This window comes from Melanaphis sacchari, unplaced genomic scaffold (assembly GCF_002803265.2).
Source record: "Melanaphis sacchari strain LSU unplaced genomic scaffold, SCAv2.0 Contig7_pilon_pilon, whole genome shotgun sequence".
Classification (NCBI taxonomy): Eukaryota; Metazoa; Arthropoda; class Insecta; order Hemiptera; family Aphididae; genus Melanaphis; species Melanaphis sacchari.
Genome location: NW_020271560.1, coordinates 5,007,000 through 5,027,731, shown reverse-complemented (window position 1 = coordinate 5,027,731; position 20,732 = coordinate 5,007,000). Strand labels below are relative to the sequence as shown.

Here is a 20,732-nt window from a genome sequence, read left to right as displayed (position 1 = left end):
AGTTATGAATCATTACTTATGATTGAAAATTATTTGCAAGATTTTGTTTTTAATCATATCATTTTTTTAACTGTGATTTTTGTTGCCGAATCTATAATGAATAACAGAGAATATTCGTATTAACTAAAATATCCGTGCAATAATGCGATGTTTTGTTGTAGTTAGTCTCAGTTGTCGGACACCATACGCAGTATAATATTGTATTATACTTAAACACACTCGTCTACAATTATTAAACTGTTGTAGTTTGATCGTCTGTTTTAGTGACATTTTCCAATTGATTTTATTTTAACGAATAATTAAATGATTTTTAAAAATTTTTACTAACTATTTAATGAACCTTAAATATACAACAGTTCATCCAGTAAAAATAGACAATAGTATTATTATGCTTATAAACTTTATACGTTATAATTGTGTAGTAACAGCAGCACGAAGACTAATAAGCTACCTTTGAATTCATTTTTTTTTTTTTACGTTATAAAGTTATATTTCAACAAAATACTTTAAGAGCACATTCGAATATATTCAATGCACGCAGGCATTCATTACAACGTGCAGTCATCGTTCTGCAAAGAGTTTTTTACAACCGATACAATAAACACAATTGTTTACCGTGATTATGGTTATAGTGGAAACCTCGAATAAACACATACCATTTTAATATTACAGGCAAAAGGTGATGAGACGTGCGTATAAGAGTGGAAAATTTTTGTTTATTTTATGATCACACTAAAAACATAATAATATAATATAAATAATATAAATATAGGTAAGCCGTTGTCGGCGCGTCGTGAATATTAATAATTTACAATAAATAAAACCCAACGGTCAATAATTATATAAAACAATAATATAGCATTACGGGTGGCGTCACTCTGCCTTGTGCAGACTGTCGTACTTGTTGAAGGCGCTCAAAACGAAGTCACTGATGAGGTCCATCTCGGAATCGGAAGCCTCGCCCTTGTGGCCGCCGAAGAAGAACCGGATGTACGGGATCGCCGCGCTCACGGCGGCCACGACGGCGGCGACACCGGCGACGCCGGCCGCGGCCACTGCGCCCAACACGATCACCGCGCCGCCGATCAGGGCGATCTTGATGAGTTTTTTCAGGTCGACGGACTTGAGAAGATCGACCACGCTTCCGATCACGCTGCCGATGATCTTCTTCGGGATGCTGATCGCCTCGAGCAGGGCGGACAGGCCGGACTCCAATACGCTGCTGCCGCCGCCGCCGCCGCGGTTGTTGCGCTGTCCGTTATACGGTTCGGGCGCGAACATCGGCTGGTGGTGGTCCGGTTTGACGTGCTTGTTCTTGTGTGCGGCTGTGGCCGCGCCGATCATCGGGTCGAATAGGTTGGCCGATGTCGGGGAAGAGTTGGCCGGCACGGAGTTGGCCAGAGACGCCGATACAACGACCACCGCTGCGATCACGACCGTGTACCTGTGTGAACGGCGACAAAATCGTTTTTTCGTTATCCATATTGTGTTACGCAGTGATATTAATACACAATAAATTATTTGAAATGTCACGCGAGTATTGAAATATATTATTATGTGTTGCGTTTCGGCGGAAAACGTCCATCGAGTTAAATCCGTCGACCGCAAGTCCGTACTCGACGTACCGTTAATATTATTGATAAATAAGTACAAAAATAATAATAATAATTTAGACTCACTTGAACATGTTGTTGTTGTCGTTGTTGAAGGTCTGTGACGAGTGTTGATTTCGAGTGTGTTCGTCGAGTGATGTCGAGCGATGTGTTTGGCTGTGGAGGCGGCTTGTTGGTAAAGTGCTCTGTGTGTTCGAAGAGCCGACTGATCGAATGATGTGTCTTTTCGACTGCCGTTTTGGGCTTATATAGTAGACGTTCACTTATGGATATCGTCGTATGCTGCAAATGGTCGGTTTGGTGGTAGGAGGTCTAAGGAGCCCGCCGCGTAATCACCCACGACCGGCAAAAGTGGCATTTTCGAAAACGTCTTTATTTCGCATTAGCGAGGAATTTGCACACTATTATCGCAATCGCGCACAATTGCACCTTTGTGACACCCGAAGCAACATGACGTTAATATCGTTACGGTCTTTCTATTATTTTACTCGGAAAAACGGCATTACTTCAGGGTCATATCGTATACCCAATACGTTATTGATAGAAATATTATAACATATATGATATGGATTTTTTTCTGATATTATTATGATTCGTTTAATGTATTAAATCATACATGCTATATTATGCATAGACGTATTTAATAATATCATCTAATACGTTTATGCGTATAATATGTCATCAAGAGCGAGAATATATGTGTAGCGAGATATTTGTGTACAAATATTTACACGGTTTCCGATGTTAACGGTCGAATATAGGAAAATGCATACATTTTGTTTATTCTTTTTGCAGCAACAAATTTTGTTATGATTTCTAAGACAAATTATAATAAGTTATAGTTAAATTTGCATATATTATTTTGTAAAAAAAATTATAGCATTATATTCGTTTTTAATTAAATAAACAAATTATTTATGGATAAGACTTATAATAATTATAAACTTATTTTAAGTAATACACAATTGTATTATGTGATTTCACACTACCTTCATGAATCTGTTTTAATATGAAATTCTTTAATTCAGCCATAAAGATTTATTTTTCATAGTATCACATCAATAAGTATCTAGATGTTTTATATATATAAAAGAAAAAATTATATCAAATAACTTCAAAATAAGCTGTTTAAAAATATGCATGTTAATATTTGAATATTTTAAAACAAAATATTCTGATGAAAATAATTGAATATTAAATAAAAATTATAAAATATATATCAGTTCTGCTCTATCTATTATCATGCCTAAAAAATATAACTGTTGAGCTATTAATTTTTTATCATAGTTATTACTAATATAAATAGTAAAAAATAAAAATAATAATATTATAAGTGTTTTTATAAATTAAAATACATAGTATAAAAACGACGATTAAACGGTCATGAGATATAATTTGTCTATAGGTGTTTACAAGTTCATGCTGTATAATAAAATACTATAATATGACACTTATGAGCCATGTGAGTTATACCATCATATAGTATGACAGTAAACACTTTAAAAATTGCTTAGTTCTGTTTTGTTATGAAAATATGTTAAAAAAATATTATAAAAATGTCTAATTTACCAATAGATCTATATATCACATTATATTTTCATCAGCCATATACTGTTTGTAGTTATATTATATACTTTTTCACTTTGACTACATTGACAGTAAATAGTAAATACTATTGTCATAGAGCCTTAGTTAATAAAATTGACTTAATAAATGCCAACTAAAAAAATCAAGTTACCCTCGAAATATTAACTATTTTCACTACAGTTCTATACTATGTAAATTTTAAGTTCTTAAATGATTTTCAAATCTGAATACAACTAAAAATCAAAATATGAACACATAATATGTATTTAATCATTCAATATAAATACATAAAACATATTGTTTGGTTTAATTAAACCTAATTTTAATTTTACTATTTTATGTGTTGTAGGTACTAAATAATAAACGTAATAAATAGTTACAATAAATTAAATTAATGACTTGATTAATAAAGTTTATACTATACATTAAACATTTATTTTATTAAAAAAAGATTTTTAATTCAGTATAAATTATGATAATATATCTATCAGGTAAATAATAAGTTTGTCCAGAATTTTTTTTATTTTAGTATAAAATTCCTTATTACACTTCAATTCAAGTTCTACTTAAAGAATTATACCAAGTTATATGTTTATGATTTAGATCTATTTCAATAAATAACTTCATTATTCATATATTAAGTATATCATTATTATTATTTATAAATTATAATGAAATAATATCACTATACTTTTTTTTTTTAATCTACCAAATATTACTTAGATGTTATATATTATTCAAAACAAATAAACTACCTACCTAATTTTAAAATATTAATATACATGTAAAAAGTAGTTTATAAGTTATAAACAAAAATAAAATGATAAATTATCGGACTATATTATTATTACTACAATAATTTTTTTTTTTATAACAAAGTATGAGTAGATTCATTATGTTAATATTTAGGGGGTGGTGCCGAGATCTTTTAATTAATTAACATATAAACTCTCCTTTTGTAAGTATCACCAATGGGTGGCTTCTTTCTTCAATTTTATCATGTCATAGTTTTATACTCTGAGCCTATATGCTTATTGTGTCTTCTGGTACAGATTGTATATTACTTATTTAAAATAAAAAAAAAAGATATATTTAGGGTAACAGCATTATTATTTTAAATTATACTATTTGTAATCAATGGTAATAGTTACAATTAAAGTGTATATAAATATTTAGAAATGAAGAATAATCCCGCAATATTTATATCACTATTATTTTTAAATCAAGATGTAAATATTACGGCGAGGTCTCTTCTAACTTTGAAGATATTTTTGAGATTTTTTTATGACAACATTAAAATATTTAACACCAACATTATTTCACTTATTTACTATATAAATGTTTTTCTCATCAAAAACCCAATTATTTAGTATAGAATTCAATTTTTTTTTTTAATTTTATAATCACCCATAACGACACAACACACATTTGTATTAATATGAATTCACTATATTTTTAAATACCTATTTTAGGTTATTATTATATAATACAATTTTAACTAATAATAAAAAATACATTTTTGCTATAGATTTAATTATCAAGACGTATCCAGTATGATTAATTTCCTTTTATGATTTTTTTCGTAGTAACATTATATTTTTTACACAAATAATAACTAATTACACAATCATATAATTCTTTATAGTACTGACAAATTGAATGGGTATATATTTATTGAAATTTATCGATTTTAATTTTATTTAACCAAGAGGTTTTTTGTTTAAATAAAATATACGGTATGGTTGACAGTCGTTAAAATATATAAATAATATTACTTATATAATTATACAGTTGTTTTTATAATACAATTATAAAAATGTGTTAAAACTCTTTAAATTATCAAAAGACACTCTGAAATTCATACATTTTCTCTGCTATAGAACCAATGATATAAATATACTTTCTAGCATTCAGTAATGCATTTTGTGCGAAATCAAATTTATCAGAATAAAACAGCATAACATTTATTTACACAATTTTATTTTAATGCCTAAAATAGTTTATACAAATAATATCGTAATAGATATATAATACAATAGGAAATAAAATTATTGTTTCATTATATATTATTTTATAATTTTATTGTTTGATTGATTTATCCAATGGCGAATATATTTCAATCATACAAAAAGTTAACAAAAATTATAATATTATGTTAATTGGCACATTACTTAAAATCGCTTAGCGAAAAATGTACAGCTTAATAATGACATTTTTATCTTTGTTGATGGTTTCGGTATAATTCGACATAATATATTATATTATAAATTTATATGGTATATGTTTGCATAACATTATTATTTTCCTATTATATGTATATGGTTATATGGAATTCATTACAAGTAGGTACTTCATTTTATAGAAATCGTTAAAAATGAACGTACACATGTAAATATAATAATCAAGATGGCAAGATATCGATAGAAGCGGAAATAAAAATAAAATTATATTAACGTAATACTAAAAATGATAAACAATTTTAATATCGTATTATATTAAACGCTTTTCGTAAAACTAAACACAATAATCCGAGTATAATAATAATAATAACATGTATCAGTCTAAATTACCCATCATATGTGAGGAAAAACATAAAATTAAAACTGTTGTGTTTTCAAGGGTAAAAAAATACAAAATAATACATACTATATTATTATATGCTTATGAGGTGTGTAACATTCCTAAATATTATACTCGGTTAATTCAAATGAATATTAATTATATAAATAAATATATTCTTTTATTTTAACATCTGTATGAGTTGCTTGTAACATATTTTATTTCAATCGTACAGGACACAATATCGTTTATACTAATTTATATATAATCATGGTCGGGACTTGAGCGCTTATTTAAAATATTACTTAATTACGTAAAAATTTATGAATACCTCAAACTTATTTTTTTAAATCTAAACCTTTAATTAAAATAGTGATAAAAAATGTTATTACTATCAGTTAAATATGACATTTAAATAGTGGCAAGAAAATAATTTATTCAAAAAATAACCACGAGAACAGCAAAAAAAAAAAAAAAAAATCAAAATTCGTATTAATATATTTAATATTATAGAAAGGTTGAATGAAACAATTTCGGAGAATTTATAAATGATAAATAAATCCTACACGAACATACCAGTTAATCATGTACATGCGAGTGCTATTAGTCCCGAGTTTTGATTATATATGACAGTTGTATAGGAATAGTAAGGAAGTGTATATTTTTTTACACGACAGAATTATTGCAAAAATAATAATATTTATAATAAGGTTATAATTATCATTAGCGTATTCGTAAAAAAAAAAAAAAATCGTCTAATATTATTATACATAAACAATTTAGGTAAACAATAAAACAAAAAAAAAAAAATCACTTTTTCGTTTTTCTTACTCGTAGCCCGCAGATAGGACAGGGGTGAGTAAAAAGTGAGAGTAGCAGACAGATATTAGGAGGAGAAGTAGGATTCAGGGACGTCGGCGTAAAAGAACACACGACAGACGGAAGACGAGAAGTAAAAAAAATGGCCGTATTTGCGTACATATAGTATATAGTCGTGATCACAACAGCAAACGCAAAACTATTGAGCAAAAACATTTTAAACTGCGTTCGATCGTCTCATCGCGGTGACTTTGACGGCCGTTCCCGCGTCGTACACGGTTGCAACGATAAAGACAATATTATTATTATTATTATTATTATTATTATTATAAAAATCATCATCATATCGCTACGCTCGTCTGCCACCGCCCAATGCGTATCTTCTTCTTCTGTCCTGACCCACTTTTGGCACGTCCTTGAAGAACTCTTCGTCGCCTTCCAACTCTTCGTACTCGTCCTCGTACAGATCACCACCGTTCGGATCGGCGTCGATCGGAGGCGGCTGCGGCAGTGACGGCTTGACCGTGAACGGAAGGTTAGCCGCCGTGGCCGTGGCCGCCGTGGTGGTCGTCGTTGTGGTCGCGGTGGGCGTCGCAGACTCTGCGGCAACGGCGACGGCCACTTGTGTCGGCCGCTGCTGTTGTTGTTGTTGCTGCTGCTGCTGCTGCTGGTTGATGGCACTGTTTTTAGTCGACGACGAGCTGACCTGCACCGAAACCGAGACCGAAGATTCGGGAGCTTCGCGTGCAAAGTTCCGTCGTGACTCTTCGTCGTCCACGTCGTCTTCGTCGCCTAGTCCGATGGCCGCGACGGTTTCGTCGTAGTTACCGTCGTACTGCGCACCGTCTCCAGTATACTGCTGATGTTGGTACGAAGACGGAGGAGGCGACTCGTCTGCGGGAGGCGGCAGCGGCGGTGGGGGTGGTTCGTTTTGCAGCCGGAAGCCGTGACGGAAGTTTTGGTTTCCAAACCGCTCGGACGACAGTAATACCGGATGCTGCAACTGCTGCTGCTGCTGCTGCTGTTGTTGGAACTGTTGCAGATGTTGCTGTTGATGTCGGTACGGAGGTGGTGGCGGTTGCTGCTGTTGCTGCTGCTGATGCTGCAGATGCTGCTGCTGTTGCAGATGTTGCTGCGGTGACTTGGACGGGAAGTGTCGTGGTGGTTGGAAGTTGGCCACCGTAAACGGCTTGGACTGCTGTTGTTGCGGTGGCGGCGACGGTGATGGCGGTGACGGATGGTACCTGTGATGGGCCTGCTGCCCTTTGGGCCCGGGCCCTTGTTCCCGTTCTTTGAGACTCTCTTGAAACGCGTTGTGCAGCGCTATCAGGGCCGCTATCGTTTCCGGTGAGTTTGTCGGATACGAGACGGCCGACTGCTGCGTTGGTTTCACCGTGCTCGTCATCGTTATCGGCTGGGACGGACGCTTGTTACTCGTGGCCGCACTGATCGTGGTCGTCCGCGGAGTCGTGGTGGTAGTACTCGTGGTGGAAGTGGTCGTTGATGCCGTCGTGGCAATGACCGCCGCTGTGGCTGCCAATGAGCCCACTGGCCCCGCGACCGTGGTAATCTCCTCATCAAAGTAATCAGATGTTCCGGAACACTCTTCTTCGTCCACGTTACACTGCACTGAATCCTGTTCCGGTGGTTCTTCCGGTGCGATCCTGCAATCATTTGTCACATACATACATGAGAGATTATAATAACATAATCACGCGGGGACATGCGCATTTTTGCGATTTAACTTTTAAACATCGTTTCAGTCATTTTTTAGTTTTGATTTACTTAATTATTTTCATTTCTTTTAACGAACGGACTACATCAATTAATTAAATCAATTATATAACCATTGTATTTGGTTGTAAATTACATATTAATTAAATAAAAAGATTTGTATTCACAAAACATGTACTTATATACTATAACTTTATATTATATAGGTTTTAGAAAAATTATAGCACATGTTTATATAAATATTAAATTGCCAATACTTGTATAAGGATCAAAATAATATTTAGAATAATGTAATACTTTAGAAATTTCTGTAATATGTTTGAATATGCGCTTAGTGTGTAGGTATATATGTTTTGTTATTAGTAATTATTATTACTATTACTTTTTTTTTATGAGACTTAATTAATTGATTTTTTATTATTCACAACGCTACACAATATATTTGTTTCGATCAAAAAATCAATTAAATTTAATAGATAAATAATAAAATAGTGCACGACTAAAATTGTGCAAATAATTATTTTTTAGTTGGAATTATTATTATTTCTTTAAATATGTTTGGTAAACTAAATAGGTACTTATTATATAATGTTGAAATACATGTTATGTCAAAACGACGAATATTGACTATTACACTACTGCATGCCAGATTATACTACTTAGCACACGTCATATTTTGAAAGTGTTCTATGTTATTGATTATTGAATACAATAATTACGGGTTTAAATAAAAACGTGTAAAATTTAAATAGGTATCTTACAATATTTATTCTGTGCTATAATTATTTGTGTTAATATTTATTAAAATCATTTAATCAAGTAAATACATTTGTTATAACATAATATTATAATACAATATACATTGCACACACATTTCAATGTATTGCTTATCGCCTTTATACCGATGTATATATGGCCATTGGGCATATCATATTATATTTCATTTATTTTACCGATAAAGTGGTAAACAAAATAGTAAAAACGATCAGGGCAAACAACTTATTCTTGTCGACAACTTGTATGATAATTTTATTGCAGGATCATAATAAAATAGCAATCTCAAAAATTTAATGTATAAACCTGTTAAATTAATTTTCGAACGGACCCAAAATATTTTTTGTGTGATATAAAATATACCTTTAAATATTTCAGCTCCATTAAATAATTTTCCATAAAATTATTCACTTATTTTAACGTTTGTTTCTGTATGCCTTATTTATGTTATAGATTCGTTTATTGCAGTAATAAACAATTATTTACCCATAGCCAGCTCCGTTGTTTCCGTATAACTCCAAGTTAAGATCAAAGAAACTTTCACTCCTACTGCAATCCACTTCGTCCAAACGTTCACAAACTCTGGTTTCCTGATCGAATACCGTCCCGTTTAGACATAAGAATTTGATATCGGTAATTTCCGCTAAAATAGACAAAAAAATTAAAATTAATTCTAAAAGTGTTAAATATTAAAATATATAATAGAATTATTGAAATTCAATATATTGTATTATTCTATAAAATATTAGTAGTATACCAAATTGCATTTGTTTCCTGGTGAAATTATGTAAGATTTTAATATATTGAAAAATTAAAGTGTTAAAATTTAGGCACTGACATTGAATATGAAATGTATAATATAAAATTTACTTAAAGTTAACAGTAACAAATTACATCTGTTTTTAATTATAATTCCGATTATTTCAAATTATTTTAAAAATGAGATCGACCATTTTCTGTTGTATATTTTTATTTAATTAAAAAGTTTTGGTGCATAACTTAATACATGACCAAGATGTGCAGAAAAGTTAATTTATCATTAATGATTGCAATAATGTTTCTCTAGTTTAAGCCACAGTTTTTCATTCGGAAAATATCTTTTGTATGATATCCGACTTTAGTAATCGAGGCCAAAGATGATCTGTATAACGTAAATTGATATACATTATTGATGTATTCATACTTTATACACTATAAGACTTGTTTTAACATGAAAGTATAACCCTAATTGTTGTAGAATGTATAAAAAATGTAGTCAACTAAATGAATATGTAGAATTACAATGAAGTCAACAAAGATTATTTTTATTTTTATTTAAATATTATTATTATTATTATTATTATTGTCATTCGATACGTTACTCACTATTCACTAATACAAATGGAAGAGTTCTAGTATATTTAATATTATTATATTTAAAGTATTACTTATGATATTTTACATAATATTATAGATACATAAACTAGATTATATTACTGTGGCAATTTTTTTTTATTGACTCGTTTTTTGATTATTTTTAATATCCCACCATGTAAAATATCATAGAACAGCAAAATTATAAAAAATTGTTTGCTCATATAATTTTAAAGAAATAATTTTCTATAGATTATTTTTATTGATACTATTTCTCTTATATGACTATTCTGACATATTATGGTATTTTGGTAAATAGTCATAAGTAGACCATATATTTAATTACTGGGCGACAACGATTATTTGTAAAAATGACGATGTTTAAAATTATTATATAATTAGGCATTTCTTGTGTTTAATTTTGTTATTTATATTTATATTATTTCGTTCGATAATTTGAATTTGGAAGTACAAAAAATTTTCTACGATGGAAAACTCGTATAACCGATCACCTTAGGTACTCATATAGATAATACTGTATGCAAGAAGCAATTTATTCTATGCGACAATGCAACATCTTTCATCCGGTGATCAGTTGTTCCAATAAATATTTACAAATTATTTTCGATTTTATTTTAGTCCTGGTTCTTACAAGCTAATTCTTATATTTATTTTAATATGTTGTTTTTTATACTTATATAAAAATACGTAAACTGTACGTTATTGATCCCTTTTTTTAACTAAAAAGAATAAGTTTACCATATAAATTATTTGTACTTGTTTATGTGTTTTGATTTTTGATGGTATTGTTAGATATAGGTAAGGTTTTGTATATATAATTCTGAAAAGTATTTTTAAAACATATATGTTGATTTTGATTATGACGTGTCACGTGAATTTTTTTTTTAATGTCGCCCAGTGATAATTGCTAAAAATATCTACTGCATTGGTTAGTATTGGTATTTGGTAATATTATTTCAAAAATATTTTTTATTTAAGATATACTAAAATTGAGTTTGATATTTTTATAAACATATAATGCATAGGTTAGGTTATAGGAATACAGATATAAATCTATAAAATAAAAATGTAAAATGGTTGTAAAGGGTCTAATAGTTAACTTAAATCAAAATTAAGCTCTATGAAAATGGTGGAATTTATGTTAAGTAAACTGATTTAAATAAAAAATTGTTATTTTTATCATCACTATTTCGAGAAGTTACTTTATAGATTTACCATCTTTTATCATGTAGAACTACAATTTTTTGTTTTATCTTTGTTAACTTTCCCGCATTGCGTCTTTTATATATTCTTCAAATCTGTTTTTAAATATCTCTCATATTATGGTTTTTAGTCGCTTTTCACCTAAAATATTCTAACTGTTATAGCGATTACGTAATAACAAAAATTATAATATATTAATATTGTTTATCTTTACGTTTAAATTTGAATTCGCAGAAATTCTGAAAAATTCGAAATCGGTTGGTTAGGTTAGGTTAATCGGTCCTAATCACTTAATCAACTATAATATACATTATTATAACGACAGCACCTGGTGTTAATAATGTTTACATAGGTACTCAAATCTAGTGGTTAGTAGTGTATATCAGGTGTTATAATATTATTATGGCCATAAACAAGATTTTGTCACCATGCCTACAAAATACATATAATTATTATGTACACTGTACGTGCCATATTTTATTGCACTTATTGTTATGGTAACATTACCATCGTAATACAATAGCATCGTAGTTTAAACAGTATTTATATACTGGTTAATGCGTTCTACTGCAGCCAACCATTATGTTATACATAATATTATAATGCACATAATGTTTTATACTCGACCGACTTATTTAATATTGAAAGCGTGTTATTTTTATCGCTCGTGCCGATCGTATATTATAATATTGTGATGTAGAATTTGCGGTTTATAATAATATAATAATATATTATACGATCGGGTTGAAAGTCGTAATAAAAACTAATATACGAAGATCGTTCGACAATAATACGATATCACCTGGTTGTTATTTTCATTTTTTTGTTGATAATAATAATAATAATAATAACGTATTGTGTGGGTTTTATGTATACTAGCTAGGTAGTAACTAAATACCTTAAGACAATAAGGTGTTTGGAATATGGAGAGTATTAACTTACGAGTAGGCAGTAGAAATAACATAAAATTATAGTTTTGAAAATTATGGTCATCTAATATGTTGGATTACAAAACGTATTGTATGAGTATTCTGCAGTAAACGATAAAATAAAATAATTGCGAAATGAAAATTTGTCTTGTTTATGAAATGTTGCGTATAATGATACTGCGCAAATTCAAAATCCCCGTATGATTATTATTTTTAAAATTGTCATAAAATAACCAAGATGTTTTCTAAAACTGATTTGCTGAATAATTTTCCCATTTTTTTTTTTTTACTATGTTCCAGAATGTCTATATGAAATGTATAGTAAAACTCTTGTTTATAAAGTATTAAATACACATTATGGAACTCGTATCTAATTTACAATCGGTTAAGATTTATAATGATCATAAAGATGTGTTATACATAAAATACGAAACATATTAATTCAAATGCATGATTATAGAGATATATAATAAAATAGATAATAATTTCTTTGCTCAGCTCAGGGTCGACATTTTGATTTTTCGTTTAAATATTGATTATCGATCATCATAATTACAGCTGTAGCTCGACTGTGGAAACATTTTCTGCAGGTTAAAATATGAACAAATCGTATAATATTGGAAAGTAAAATATAGGATTATATTTTTATATTCTAACATTTACAATTTTTATGATATTTCTATTATACATGTTAAATATTATATAGGTCACTTTTAATGAGAAAGTAATATTTACAACAGCCGAGTTATAATAAACAATATAGAAATGTGATTTATAGTTTAAAAACAATTGTTAATAATAAAGATTTAATAGAATTCTAAAAATATACTGGAAAATGAATGTATTTAAAGTATTTTATAAATAGATAATAAATAATAATTATTAATTTACACCATAATTATATTTTTTATTGCAAGTGTAAACACTTAACATGAATACTGTAGAGTATATATTTTAAGTGTAGGTATTAATTGTACAATATACTACTTAGAGTAATAATTTTGGGTACTCGCTAGAAAAGTCAACGGTAACAATGTTATTATTTTATTATTTTATTAAAAATCAATTATTTAGCTTTAATAATGCTTTCAATTGACAAATTATTAATCTAAAAAAATATAATTACTGTTTGAAGATTGTATTTCATAACACTTAAAAACAGAATTATATTTTTATAATATTATCTTAAGAATAATTGTAAAATATGTTTTGAAAATTACAAAATAAGCACAATAAAACACAAATAGTAAATTATCCCTGGAAAATACCAGAAAAAAAAACAATATTTTTTATCGCTATAAAGATTAAAATACAAATAATAAAAACAAAAGAGATAAATAGTCGACCAAAAAACATAATACCTATGAGATTCTGCCTATTATCTACCTATTTATTGGTATTTTATAAAAATATATGCAAATAGTAAGTTAGTATAGTAATCCATTCCCCACGATTATTATAACATTGTTATGTATTTGTTAAACTTATAATTTATTAATAACGACAACGCCCTTTATTACAAGGGCGTTGTTATTACATGACAAAATACGTGTTAGTATTTTTTATGTCCAATATATTGTCATACTCTGATAATAATTATTAAAATATTAAAATTATTTTTATTAATATACTGATGATATTATTTGTTTAATCATTGTCACAATATTGTTTTTTCATTATAAATCATTTTTGGAAATTGTAGTTTTGTTTTTCATTAGACGGACAATAATAATTTCGATGATAATAATTATTATAACTTACTCAATGAAGTATGATGATATTCAATAAATTGTATTACTCAAGCTTATAATTTAATAACTATTTCACCTAGGTAAATTTTATATTTAATTATAAACAAAGTACTATAATTTATTACCTAATGTTATTCTCAAAATACTATATATTATATAAACTATTTTGTTCCTTACATTTTAAAATACAAATATACGTTTCATAAAACCATTATTTACTATAGCCTATGAGTAACTATTGAAAACGGCGCCCAGGTAAATAAATCTTTAGTATACGTATATAAATCATACCAAATTCTATAAATGTTCACATTATTTAAGGAGTTTTAAACACAATAATAATAAATTAATTTATCAAAAAAATTCGAAATAAATTAATAATTAAAAAAAATTATGAATTTTACTGTAGTTATTTTAAGTTTTTAATAGAGAAATTATTTGTACTTAATACAATGTTTATATTATTGCGATCTGCGAAACATTATACCTATCTTACATTTGTAATATATAATACAACGATATAGTTCATATTATATATCAATATTATTTTATATTTAGAGATCGCCATACCACAACTTATTTATGTATGAAAATGATTAACCTAATCTAACTTACGGAAACAATATTCATAAAGTAGCTTCACCAAATTGTTACCACGCAAATTAATCCTGTTATAATTATTAGTTATTTAGTTTGAGTAATAAATTAATTTTTGTTTTTTTGAGACTCTATAATCGTCTGTTATGATGACTGATGAGGATAAAATCTTTACAGTGATAGACGATGTAGTGTAAATTAATATACTCAAACTATTATTGTAAAATGTCAAAACCATAAAATTTTATAGTTTTATTTATTTAGCATAAATTATTATATTATTATTATATTTAAGTTAGTAGCGTTTTTATTATTTTGATAACTTAAAGGCAATTTAAAGTATTAGATAATCGTGATAGAATAAAAACGCTATGACACAATAACATTTTTCTGAATATAATGTGAAAACTCTATATATAAAAATGTACTCTTAAGTTTATTCCATGGAATAATATATTAATATAATATATTTCTGGTGCACCAGAAATTGTTATTATTTATAACAGTATTATTATATAATATAAATGTCAAAAGTTTTCAGAGAATTTTTAAAAATAATTTAATTTTCAAAACATATTTATTGATTCCATTATTTTTTGTCACATACCTGGTGGTTGATACAAAAAATACCTAATTTACAGATGAAAAAAATATGTATCGATATAAAATTTTAATTATCTAATTCATGACGAACGACTTTATACTTATCGAAAACAGATTGCATTTTTAGTATACATAACTTCAGTAAATTAATTGTAAATGGGAAGAGTAGGAAACTATTTATTTATAATTCAATTATTTGATAGATTTAAAAAATAAATACTATGCAATTTTTACTGTAAAAAACATGCCTATGATCAAAAACAATAATAATTGCATATATTTTCGGTTTTTTCTTTAGTGCATAACTTTTAAATGCTTATAATATTTTATTATAGTATATGGTTCTATAGAGCGTCAAATTTTTAGTCCCAGTTATGGACGTCGTAACCGTTTTGCATTCTGGAAATACATTCAGCTGGTTAGCACACATTTCAGTTGCAGTGGTCTGCTGTTACGGGATATTCATGCTGTTGCGCCATTTAACTCGTCTTGCGGGGGTATACGCTAATTATAATAATATATATTATAATGCCTACATTATGTGTATTTAACTTGGCTGGTAATTAAAAATAACACGCATACAAATATTAGGTATACCTATATACACGTCAGTTCGGACTTTGCCGGAGGATTCGTGAGCTTAGAATTAACACGCGGACATACGGTAGATATACATTATATTATTCGTGTATTATATATTATTATAACGTAGCGTTTGTAGTTTGTCTGTGTAATACCTATAAGACTCGATACCGCGGCATAATGGCGTGCAGGTCTCGCGGGGTTACGCAATTCGCCCGATCCAATGGTCGTTGCTATAACCTTGTTAAGAATGTCTGTAATTTATATGTCCTGATGGTGGGTCGCCAAACTGGTCCACTGACTGGCGTGCGCGTATACGCGCCGGCATGATTTTATTAAATTTATAGGTATAATACGGTTTTTTTTTTATTTTTATTATTTATTTTTTCGCATTTCACTCCCACAATCCGTGTTTAGTCTACTTTGTGATTAATTATTATCAAAATGCTTCGGGTCGACGAGCTACTGACAAAACGCCGTATAAGGTGATTCATTCGCTGTACACTTTAGGTTAACTACCTACGTAAGATTGTATACGATATATATTATATTATATACGACAGACGTATATATCGAGAGTGAAAAAGTGAAAAAACCCTCAACGATCATTATAGTACAATTAATTGTAGTTGCAAACAAAATGTGGTTATTTTTCTTAAAAAACTGGTTCAAAACTCGGCTGTAATGATTTATTCGTTGACATATTTTTTTATTAATTAATAATTACCAAATACCTACAACGATTTTCATTTAAAAACTCTAAACGCATGAACACTTCCTCATTATACACTCAAAATAATAATACTAAATATTATGTTATAATATTCCTTTGAAAATTTGAATAAGTATATATTTTATAAGCTGTTTTAACTTCCATTTTTCAATTGATTTATAACAGAGATCAGTTAGAGATTTGGCTTTTTTATAATATTACTAATCTAGTTTTGTGAACAGAATGGTTAAATTACATTTTATGATTAAGATATTCTATACATACTCTATAAAACCTATTGGTAGGTTATAGGTTATTTATTACTATCAGTAAGTTTTTTTTTCAAAAGTTAAAAATGTTAACATTCCAATAAAAATAATAATAATGATTAACATCTATAATTTATATCCTAACATATTCTTCAAAATATAAGTAAATGTATGCCTAAACTATCGAACACATATAAATAAACTGTTTAGTATTTTGTTTAGTCGAATTGTACTTAAATTTATTTTATAATAAGTAATTTAAATAGCTCAAAATTGCCTTTTAAATGATATAAGTGAATTATATAAAAAAAGAAAAAGAAATAGCAAATAAATAAATGAGATATTTCTCTGAAGTTTTCATGTTTGCAAAATGAATTACGTTTTATTTTAATAGGCAGTAATGTTTTTGTCTAAATACGACAATTGAACACTATAAATATTTGTAAGAAATTATAAATCGTGTGTTTACCTGGAATATATTTTGTTACAGGTATATCGAAAGCATTTTATTAACATATTTCCGCATTGTTTTGTTAGTTGTTACAGTTGCGCAACGAAATCATTTACGGCCTTAATGGTTAAAATGCGAGCTAATAAAGTTATACAATATTGATTAATATTTAATACGTTTGGAAGTAGCTATATTTCATTACCTCCATTAATTGTTTATATTTTAACAACTTATTGTGGCATAATAGCAAGACCATTCGTGTCAAAATATTATGTCAAAAAGTTAACATTAAAATCACCGAAAAACATAATATTATAATATATTTAAATGTTATTTTCATGTATAATATTATTATACTACCATGTTTAAATTAAATTAGATCAGCAAATTTTTTTATCTATATAAACTCGGAACGTTTTAAAACACATTTTATAAGTTATTATTTATTTACACATTTATTGAAACGCATAAATATTACATAGGTATACACCGTACATAACTTCAGTAATATAATAATATATTATTTTACTTTTTTTAAATCACTGTAGTCAGAAATCGAACGTAGCGATTTCTTAAATAGCATACGACTCGATTGTGTGTTATTCGATGACGAACAATATAATATAAAATGTACAGCGATAGTATTTAGCATTTTATTCGTAACCTTTTCGATCGTCGTCGTAGCAAGTCCTCCTATACTTTGTCTAGGTATACACACACATACACACACATACACACATACACATACATACTTACCTAAAGAAAATAAGAAAAAGCGGCGGTGATATATGTGTATTTAGTGCTTTTCGAGGATAAAATGAGATTTACATAACATCTTTATGAGAGTATTTGTATATTGATAATATAACGAGTGTTTAGTTGTTCATACCAGTGTGTACGAAGCGCGGAATGTGTTGCACGCAAATATTGCAAATGAAAAGCACGTGATATACCTATATGGTTATACATATGTATGAATATCGTATATGTCCATCTTATATACGATAAATGGAAAATATATACGAGTAATATACGCGTAAAAATAAGATCCTATTCATTGGGCACGGAGACTATATTATACGTATATATATACATATATAATATGTATAATAATACGAGCCCACTGATACAGTCAGAGTTTTATCGAGACGTTGTGTCGACGTCGATCGTTTTCGTCGTTACCCCTGTGGAAATCTGACGATTTTACATTAAAAACATAGAATCACGTTTGAATATCAATCAGACCTTCTAGAAATCTCGATACACCCTATTTATGAATACATAATATAAATTTATCGTTTTACTCGTACGTATAATTTTATATAAATCCAGCCAACGGGGGAATTACGTATCATGGTACACCGTGTACCTATATTATGTTCGGAGATTATAGACAATATTATAATTTATGTATATAATATATGCATAATATTTTGTATCACCCTGCAATGCCCGCACCCTATATTGATAAATATATACATTATGTGCGCTCAGGTACACCTTTAGGTTTAGGTGCATGTAAAACGCATATAAAAAACGTATATATATATATAATACTTATATACAAACAAAAATACAACATAAACTTCTGCAGCCGGAGTTGCAGGTATAGGTAATAGCATGGACTAAATACGTGTGGCGGTTTTTTTTTTTATGTAAATCACGATAACTGGATTGCACCGGTTATATAATCGAGTGACGGCAATAACCGACCGACTAGCGTGTCGGAAGAAAGTTGTCTCTACGAAGCGAAAAATCGAATTGGGTTGGGCTTTGTTTTTGTTTATATTTCCCTCTTACCTTTTTGGCCAATGGTGCAAACATGAAACATCTGACAGCCGGTCTCCACATCCGCATAATAACCTCCGATGACTTTGCCGTCGCATGAGAAATTCGTGTCCGGTAAATTGTCAAAGTCCAAATACTGAAAACGTACACACAATATGACATTAATGAATGTTAATGTTTGCTGATGAAACTATATGCTGCAGTTTTGAGTTTAAACTAGATAACGAATTTTAATCGATCCTGCACGCCTATACCTACCCTTTACTCATGCATCAACAATTTTGATACTTTGCAAACATGATTTTAATTTGAAATAAATTTACACATTTTTATAAGCATTTTTTTATTAAAATAGTTTGTATAATATGTTTATTAAAATAATGTTACACTAAATAAAATTTAGTATATGAATAAACTTATAGGTCAGTGTCATTACCAGAATTTTTTTTTTTTTTTGGGGGGGGGGCTTAATTTTTTTTCTTAGTTTTTGAAAAATTAAAATACCAACGTATTACTTATCATTTTATAACCCTTTTGTTTATTAGCTGCTTTCTATACATTTAATTTTTTCTATGACTGTAGAATTATGTTAACTACAATTTATAAATTTCACACAAAAATATATTAACATTATTGTAAACCATAGATTAATATATTAATATGTTCTGTAAACATGAAATTTCATTTTTACTAACAAGAATACAATATCATAACCATTGATTTTTATAAACATATTATAAAATAAGTAATTAAAAACAAGCCATGGCTGACCTTACACAAATGGAGATTATTATGAAAAAACTAAATAAATTTTAGTGATTAAAAACATAATAAAAGTCACAGTTAGAACAGGAAGTTGCGATAAACAATAAACTATGCGTTAGTGAACACTTGTAGTATATGCACTCAAAAAAGTCGAAATAAGCAAGAAAAAACGGAAAACATAAGTAATAAAATTTAAATTTTTATTAAATTTTATATTTTATTTTAATTTTGTAACGAAAGTTATTTATTAATTTTTTGAAGATTTTAGTCTGTTAATTGGAAAAACAATAAATTATTAAAGTATGTTCCATGTTTATTTCTGTAAAATAATGACGACGATTTGTAAGAATGTACTTATAGGATGAAAAACTGCATTCAATGTAAACACTAGTTATTGGTGAATATTTAAAATTGGCTAATATATCCGGTGAATAATTTATTTGGAATAAACAAATCGTTGAAATTAGCACTGTCACGTTGAAGTATTTTCGAAATTTCTTTTAAAACTATTTATCCTTTATTTTTATCGAAAACATTTTTAAATATTATTTTAATTATTGTACTATTTACTCTAGTAGGAAGTATTTACAGAATTTTCTACTTGTTTTAAGATGCTTAACAA

The 20,732-nt window shown here is 28.4% G+C and overlaps 2 protein-coding genes across 2 annotated transcripts in view; both read right to left on the bottom strand.

The window, feature by feature from the left end:
- Positions 1–836: 836 nt before the first annotated feature.
- LOC112601899 lies at positions 837–1,902 on the bottom strand. The gene is made up of 2 exons (XM_025349762.1): positions 1,680–1,902; positions 837–1,444 (listed from the first exon to the last, which is right to left on the bottom strand). The coding sequence occupies exons 1-2, from the start codon at positions 1,685–1,687 to the stop codon at positions 874–876; spliced, it is 579 nt and encodes a 192-aa protein (XP_025205547.1). The 5' UTR covers positions 1,688–1,902; the 3' UTR covers positions 837–873.
- Positions 1,903–6,503: 4,601 nt separating this feature from the next.
- LOC112601679 (transcription factor SPT20 homolog) overlaps positions 6,504–20,732 on the bottom strand; it is a 53,272-nt gene continuing 39,043 nt past the window's right edge. The window contains exons 4-6 of the mRNA XM_025349413.1: positions 19,358–19,481; positions 9,573–9,729; positions 6,504–8,242 (exon numbers count right to left, since the gene is read on the bottom strand). Coding sequence (XP_025205198.1) covers positions 6,928–8,242; positions 9,573–9,729; positions 19,358–19,481 — 1,596 coding nt within the window. The 3' untranslated portion in view covers positions 6,504–6,927. The remainder of the gene's footprint in view (positions 8,243–9,572; positions 9,730–19,357; positions 19,482–20,732) is intronic.